This window comes from Mytilus trossulus, chromosome 3 (assembly GCF_036588685.1).
Source record: "Mytilus trossulus isolate FHL-02 chromosome 3, PNRI_Mtr1.1.1.hap1, whole genome shotgun sequence".
Taxonomy (NCBI): domain Eukaryota; kingdom Metazoa; phylum Mollusca; class Bivalvia; order Mytilida; family Mytilidae; genus Mytilus; species Mytilus trossulus.
Window position 1 is genome coordinate 38,120,577 of NC_086375.1, and position 8,430 is coordinate 38,129,006.

Below are 8,430 nucleotides of genomic sequence, written 5' to 3' on the forward strand. Positions count from 1 at the left end.
ACTAAGTGATTCATATTAGTAAGGTAACACATATCATTTGACAAGAATAACGTGAACACAGGTAAACACGGTACATAAGAGAAGTAATGTGTATTCCATGTGTTAAATAGTGTTTGGATTAACAAAAATATACATCTGGAAAATTATTCAATAACATATTGATATATAGTGGGAATATAATTGAAGCAGAAAAAACACTTGTTATGACATTACATAGAAATTTAAATTAATAGGAAAATTAAAAAGTAGACGATGCCGCCTCAATCAATGATGGACCATAATACTAATTTGTTACCCGCGGGTGATGAACCCAACCCACAAGCAAAGATGAAATGTGTTCTTTTAGGGGACGGGGCTGTAGGTAAAACCAGCTTAGTTGTTAGTTATACTACAAATGGATACCCCACGGAATACACACCGACAGCTTTCGACAACTTTTCGGGTAAGTTTTTTTTTTTTGCTATTTCTCGGCCTCTTTTTTTGTTTCTTGAATGATTTTACTCCAGAAAATGAGAAAAAAAACATACACACCCCACACATCGACAGAAACTCTAACCGTTTTCCAGCATAATTTATTTGTACAGTATGAAATACTAGACTGTAATTTTCCTGTGAAATATTTATGAGTCAAACATGAAAACTGCAAAATCAAAAATAGACAAGAAACATCTGTTTAAGATGTCTAGCTGATTGAGTTAATTTAATTATAATATATTCTATTTTTTATTTATTTCAGTGGTTATAACAATTGACGAAGCACCTGTCCAACTTCAACTATGTGACACTGCTGGCCAGGTGAGTTATCTTAATTAATAATTAATAAGATTAAAAAGTGCTGAAAATGCCAAAATTCTATCATGTTTTAGAAATGTTAATATTGGACTTTCATGTCTTATTAAAATTGTCAGAGCACACCTGGAAGCAATTTTCTGTAATTAAGGTATAGGTGACACTATTGTTCATAACGATTTAAAACAGAAAATGATTGGTATTTATTCATTCATTGAAAAAATGATTTTTTTTAAAACGTGGGATATAATTGTGTTATTTGATTTCATATTTGAAATGTAGATATGAACTATACAATTATCCAGAAAATCGACCCTCTGATACCTAAAATAATCTCTTGATATATTATGTCATGTTTACCTGAAGGTATTAATCATCAGCACTTATAACATCGATCAGCTGATTATCTCACCAGGTACATGGCCAATATACATCATGTATTACAAATTAACCACAGAAATGTTTTTTCCCTATTTTGGAACCAGAACCGAACGTTTTCACTTAGACATTTTCTTCCCTGTATATATTTTTTTTACGGGTGATGGACATTTTGACAGAATTGCCCAAAGATACTTATATCAGCACTGTGTAAGCAGCTCTGACAATCCTTCTGTACTCTATAAAGTTATGCAGGCATTGGACATACCCATTGAAATAATTTCATGTCTTAGGTACACTTTTATATATTGTAAAAGTTGCAAACAACTGTTAAGCATTCAAAATTGAATGAAAGCATAGCACGTTCAATCAAAGAGGTGTCTTATGAAAGTGCAATGAGTAATACAAAAAATCGTACTGAAGGTCGATCAGTTGAGTGAAATCTATTATCTATATACAAAGTAATATTTAACCTACATGTATGTGATGTTGATAAAACTGTTGATTGAATACTCAGCAGTGTATGCTTTATCAGCTCTATCTGTATCTATTCCTATCTATATTTTGGTTAACTCATATTTTTGTCAGAATATTACATTTGCTTCTGGTGGTGAATCATCAATGTAAAACAAGGTTCCCACAGGGAGAAGACAAAACAGAATAATACGTATTTTTAGATGTGCTGAAATTAGAATATTGTTTGAGAAATGTTTTGATAATACGTCAACTTGAGGATTTTGGCATATGATCATTTTGGCCTGTTGATGTTATGTTTTTTTTTTACCTGCATTATTTTTTGATATTCTAAAATAAGAAGAGCGTTTGTGAAATGTTTTGATACTTCATCAAGCTTAGGGTTTTGATATCGGACAATTTCGGCCTGTTGATGTCCGATCTTTTTTACGACCGACATTTAATTTGGATATACTGAAATCATAAAGTCGGTTGTGAAAGATTTTGATACGACATCAAGGATTTTGACATATGACCATTTTGGCCTGTTGGTGTTGTGTTTCTTTTTGTGGACCGACACTTTTTTTTTTATATACTAGTACTGCAATAAGAAGATCGTTTGGGAAATGTTTGATACGTCTATATCAAGGGTTTTGGCAATGAACAATGTCGGCCTGTTTGTGTTATGACTTTTTTTGTCGACCGACATTGATTTTTGGGTATACTAGTACTGAAATTATAAAATCCGTTTGGGTAATGTTTTGATACAACATCAAAGTGTTCGACATAGAACCACTAGGCCTATTGGTGTTGAGTTTCTTCGTCTACCTACATACTGGGTCTTCATCCACAAGAAACACTTTGTGATTGCTATCATTCTATTTTTTTCTGAAGTTTGCGTGCTTATCGAGTTCTATTTCCAAATATACAACTTGGGTATAAATGACCGTGTTGTCTGTGCCACATTTTTTTCTTATTTAGAGCATATGAAATATTTAGAAAGCTGGCAGTTTTACAAACATTTTTACTTGATTAAATAATAAGAAATTCTTCTTATTGACCCATTTCTCGAGATTTGAAAAGAGAAAGGTTTTCTTTAATTTAGATTCTTTCAGTCGAATTAGAGCAGAAAGTGAAATGATTTACGGGAGCTAGTAATTTCACGGATTGTATTTCGAGTCCTTATAATTCTCTTTTGTAATAATTTGACATTCTTTCTGTAAATTATGAAAAGCGGTCAGTTCTTTTTAATACGTAAAGCAATTATGTAAATACAACTGAAAGAAATAGAAACATTTGAGATTTTAGTCTGAATTTTTAACCTGAAGACATTGATCAGCTGTTTATCATTAATATGTATGTACTAATGATAGGGACTGACTGAGGATTGTTTTGTATTACCTCGTACCAGGTGTAAAACAGTTGTAAAATAGGTGGTCAGTACTTTATCTCTTGATATATCTTATTGAAAACCTGTAGGGAGATTCTCTGTACATGACATGGACACCAGACGATCGAATTGGTCAGTACAAAAACAGTCCCGCGGGGGGACACTTGAAATGAACAATACATTTTAAACTGGTCCATTCAAGGTGACAATATTGTTGACAATAAGTTTTATTCTGCTACTGTGAAGTGTGAATACTAACGACTAGTCCCATAAAAGTACAAAAGTAAGCTTTAACTGTTGCTTTATCTATCTATTAGATCAAATCTAGTCTTGCCTAGAACCGCAGAAACCTTGTTGGTAAATAAAAAGATTTGATATGAATATTAATGGTGAACTATAGCCTTTAAAAAAAGGAAAGCATCTTTTATTATAACCTTGATTCGTGTCAAAGCACAAAATACAAAACATGGGATTAGGAATGAAAACATGTATGCAAATTGCACAGTTGATAAGTTGTCAGTTGCAGCGCACGCTGTTACGCTGCGGTATGCAAATAAATGAACAAATGAAGATATGCAGAGGTTATTTGTTTTCCTGAAGGGCATAATTTATTGTTTACACTGATCGTATGTCAGCATGTCACGCGTGTCATTTGAGAAGTGTCTATTTTTTCAATTCAACTGCCACGATCTTTCCACAAAAATATTTGTCCTCTGATGTTATTTTTGGTTTTTTTTTAGTTGCTGTGTATTTATAGCGTATACTCCGTCAGACTCTGAATTTCCCCCAACATTCACTAGTTCGATAATGATTTTATATGCCCCTAATAATACTTTAATACTAGAAGGAAAGAAAATCTTTCCCATCCTTTTTAAATATACATACAATACACGGAACAAAAGTTTAAATTCTTTTGAGTCCCGTCCTACGCATGATACAATTAGATACTCTAAATGTAAAAAAAAGTTGGGGAAAATGTATATTTAAACTGTATATTACCCACGCCTTACGTAAGAAAGAAGTTGAAACACTAAGTAGATAAACAGAATATTGCTATATGCTTTAGTACTTCAAATTATATTCCCGGATTACGAAATTCTCGTTTTACATCATTGACAAAAACACAAAATGCAGAAATTTAATCATGTATTTTTTAAACATTTTAAACCTAACTGGATATTATCCAAACTTATATAAAATACCAATAAAATTCCCATTGAAGTGAATCATTAAGACGGGGAGAATATTTGAAGTTTTGATTTTACATACTTTAGTAGGTATCTCTCATGAATGATCATGTAAAATTTAAATATTCTTTATGAATAGAGATAAAAATTACATTTCAAACAGTGACGAACTTAAGAAAATGTTAAATGTGAAAAGAGGCGTTTGTAGTCATTCATAAACGACGGACAATTTACACTGAATGGGTTTGTTATTTTTAAAAATCATAAACCTTTCGGTAACACCATGTCGAGAATATTTCTAAACTGTTTCGCCATTAAGTACTTATTTATGCATAAATTTGCATACAAATTTTAACCTCATAAAGTTCAGAGAAATCATTTGCACCTCTCTGTAATTAATTACATCTATAAACATCTGTGATGACTTCATGTATATGATATATCAATAAATATGTCACATGATTTATTGTAGCAACTAATGTTACATTAAAAAATTCTGTCATTTTTATCTAAAAGTTTTCACTTCACTTAAGAATAATTACTTTTCTGTTATTAATAAATGTTAAGTAATATTCCATACATGGGGAAAAATAAGAGATTTGACCGTATTAATGAGTAGACATTTTATAACAAACGATTAAAGTATTTAGATGATTCAACCAAGCGAGATTTATACTTAACATGGCTTTTTAAATATTTCACGAGTAAAAAAAATAAAATTAACTACTTAATAATAAATTTTACAAGTGAAAAATGAGAACTGAAAGTGACAAGAATTTTTTGGCTGTCGTCAAATAACTGTATAGGATCCGGATGACTTATGTAAACTGTCAGGTAAACACAACATGTATCCTTAGTTGTGTAGGTATTGCAAAAATTTCCCGCGACAAAACAATGACAGATGCACTGCTTGTTTTGTCAGATGTCTGGTTAACTTCCTTAAAAAAACGTAACATATGTACACTAATGATCAAGTTTTTGTGTTTTTGCTTCCGACCTGTATAAAATAATATGCTGATGTGAATTTTGTTTTATTTTTTTTAGGACGATTTCGACTCCTTACGACCTCTTTGTTATCCAAATACCAACGTCTTTTTACTGTGTTTTAGTGTTGTGACTCCAACATCATTTCACAATGTGACAGAAAAATGGGTTCCTGAAATCAGAAAACATTGCCCAAAGGCACCCATTGTTTTAGTGGGTACACAAAGTGACTTGCGAAATGACGTCAAAGTGTTGATAGAACTTGCTCATTACAAAGAAGAACCAATCCCGGAAAGTGAGGCCAAACTTTTAGCCGAAAGAATTGGAGCCGCAGACTATGTAGAATGTTCGGCGTTAACGCAAAAAAATCTGAAAGAAGTATTTGACACTGCCATCATTGCGGCGCTCTCTGGACCTCCTATCAAAAGAAACAAAAGTGTACGAAGATCAAAAAAGGAGAAAAAACTCTCACCGCCAGTCAAAACGACAGAAAAGTGTATCAAAAAGAACTCCTGGAAACGACTTTGTTGCTTTTTATAACGCATGCTTAGTGCAATGGAACGTTTTTCCTTGCTTATCTCCAGTTGCAATATTGTTTTGACTCTCTATGCAAAATATGAACGTATGATTCATGGGACCAATTAAATCAAAACTAGTAGCCATTATGGTTGCTTTTGATGATAACAACTTTTGACAGGTTTTTATTGAGTGAGATTCTTCAAAGAAGTCTCCAGATGCCAAGAATGATTTTAATTTATATAAGAATGAATGAGATTCTACTGTTTCAAACGGTTGTTGTAGAAAAAAGGGAAATGCAATATACGTCACTAATTTATTTGTTCTCTGAGCTTTGCTTTATTTTTTTATCAAGTTAATTGATATAGAAATTTCAAAGCTTTTATTTTCTACAACAGCTGGCCAATGTGAAGTAATAGATACGTTTGAATGATGATACACGCATGTGCAATTTTTAATTTGTAAATTTTGAGTTCAATTTTTTTTTAAAGACAGTACTATTATTAGCCCTGATCTTTTGCATAATTTAAATGCTGTAAGTTTTTAAGCATGTTGATTTTTATCTGCTTATAGTTTATATCAGTCTTAAAATCAATATGGGTCATAGTTTAATGAGGTTCCAACATGGAATGTTTTATTTAAGCTGATCCTAATAGTTTTAATCTAGTTATCTGAATGTCGTGTTGACAAGCGCTCAAATTTTGCCAGAGAACTTGTTATATTCGTGGGAAAACGAGTTCTGTAAAAAGATGTATCTTAAAATCAGCCAAAAATTTCTTAAGACTTCAAAATATCTGATTTTGCTTTGTGTCTCCTTCCTTTCCTATTTGAAAAGATTTAAACCATCCTTTTATACACTATTTACTTTATGCATATTGAAATGCATTCATAACTTTTGAAATTGTCGAATCAATGGAGATTTAATCTATTTACTATTGATTGAAATCTCTACCTTTTCTCAAAGTGGTTCAAGGAATATTGTGCTCAAAATTAGATTTTTTAAACATTCATGTTCATAAATTTTATTTTTGAAAGAACAAATAGACCCTTGACCTAGTTATTACTATTGACAAACCGAAAATCTTCGATTCTTAACGTTTTGTTTGACATATAAATCTTAATCTTTTAACTAGTCAATGAAATCATTTATTCAGACATTCAATTTTTTCCAGTATTTATTATGCTATGTCCGTTTGGCATGGTTTATATATGTTTGGTGCTTGGCTGTACCGATTACAAAGTTGTTTTGAAATTTAAAACGAGGTACAATATTTTTAATGGTGATGGGTACGATTTTTGTAGCTTTCCAATCTGATTTAAAGGACAGATTTCACCTCTGATAATGTAAATTGAAAGAATGTTTATATTAAAACTTTTGATAATTTTACTATTTATATTGGATTTGAAAACATTATATAATTTTAATCTGAATTTCCCATGGATATATTGAAGTGAGATTGAAGTTTGTCCTTTAATTTAGCGCCGACTACAAAAAGATTAAACACTTTAAGTTTGGTGTTCCAGCTAATAAACCACAAAATTGTATTAAAGTGCTTGCACTGTATGCATGTTTGAGGTATCTTTTACAATATCAACATGTCCTGATTTCGGATATTAATCCAAATCTCGACTTCATGGTGTGCTTAACTAGTGCAAATATTAACTGCACAATTCGTTTAACAACCAACACTAAATGTTTGCAAAACTAACACCATATAACAATCCATGATTATTGGAACAGGTTTTATGTGAAAAAGACAAACCCATCACTGTTTGGGGAAACATACATGTTAGCACGTGCACTTTATGACTGGATTAACACCCTTTTAAATTGAATTAATTTTGAATTGAAGGGTCTACTCGTCACATCTTGGTCGATTCGATTCCTCCAGTTAAAGGAGAAAAAGACTATGACCGAGATTTGTCGATTTTAACGTGCTTGAATGAGATTTAAGTCCAGATTTGAGTGCATATTGTTTGTGAATTTTGTACGTGAGGTCTTGTGTTTAAATACGTCCTAATTTCGATTTTTCATATGGACAACTTTATTTCAAATTTCAAGACCCCGCTTTTTGTCTACATCGAAATGAACAGAAACTTTAGCATAATACTATTTGTCTTTCTGAGATTTAAATTTTTTTAGTGTAGAAATATGTAAATAAAAAAGCTCGGCCCACTGAACTTACATGCCTTTGATATACAAATATTATGATTTCAAGAAGTAAATAAGTAATTTATTACATGTACTTGCTAATTGATTGATTTTTCTTGTATTTTTACATCTTATCTTAATTGATTTTACGGAGGTTAGAAATTTCCCACCGTTATGTTAGGTCAAGACACTTTTATTGTTGTTTACATTAAGATATTTGTAAACAAATTGTTTGAATGTTTTTAAGATGCCGGATTTTTATTGTTATGGGTTATCAAATGAAGATGGTTAACCTATTTATTGTTATCTGTAAAAATATGTCCCTGAAGTTGATATATTATTTGCTGTTTAATAAAACAAAGAATTTATGACAGATAAATGCATTGTTATATGATGGCCAGTTGCCAGTCCTTTACTGTAGGTCAAATGATGAGAAGAATGTGCTTAGAATTCACCTTGTTGATATACAGTAATCAGAAACATACATTAAGATAACTGAATTAACGTCAGAAAAATATAGCCACAATCATTTTATCAAGTCGGTATTCATTTATGAAATGGTTCGTCATACTCAGCCAAAC

General features: G+C 31.4%; 1 protein-coding gene across 1 annotated transcript; it reads left to right on the forward strand.

The window, feature by feature from the left end:
• Positions 1 to 9: 9 nt before the first annotated feature.
• On the forward strand, positions 10 to 8,228 carry LOC134711414 (rho-related GTP-binding protein RhoU-like). The gene is made up of 3 exons (XM_063571978.1): positions 10 to 442; positions 737 to 795; positions 5,242 to 8,228. Exons 1-3 carry the CDS (start codon positions 253 to 255, stop codon positions 5,719 to 5,721), a joined length of 729 nt encoding a protein of 242 aa, XP_063428048.1. The 5' UTR covers positions 10 to 252; the 3' UTR covers positions 5,722 to 8,228.
• The last annotated feature ends 202 nt before the right edge of the window (positions 8,229 to 8,430 follow it).

What these genes read in the sequence shown, in the direction of transcription:
- LOC134711414 (XM_063571978.1), top strand. Translation starts at nt 253, where the DNA reads ATGCCGCCTCAATCAATGATGGACCATAATACTAATTTGTTACCCGCG. An exon ending in AGCTTTCGACAACTTTTCGG is followed by an intron (nt 443 to 736) that starts GTAAGTTTTTTT and finishes TATTTATTTCAG; the next exon opens with TGGTTATAACAATTGACGAA. An exon ending in TATGTGACACTGCTGGCCAG is followed by an intron (nt 796 to 5,241) that starts GTGAGTTATCTT and finishes TATTTTTTTTAG; the next exon opens with GACGATTTCGACTCCTTACG.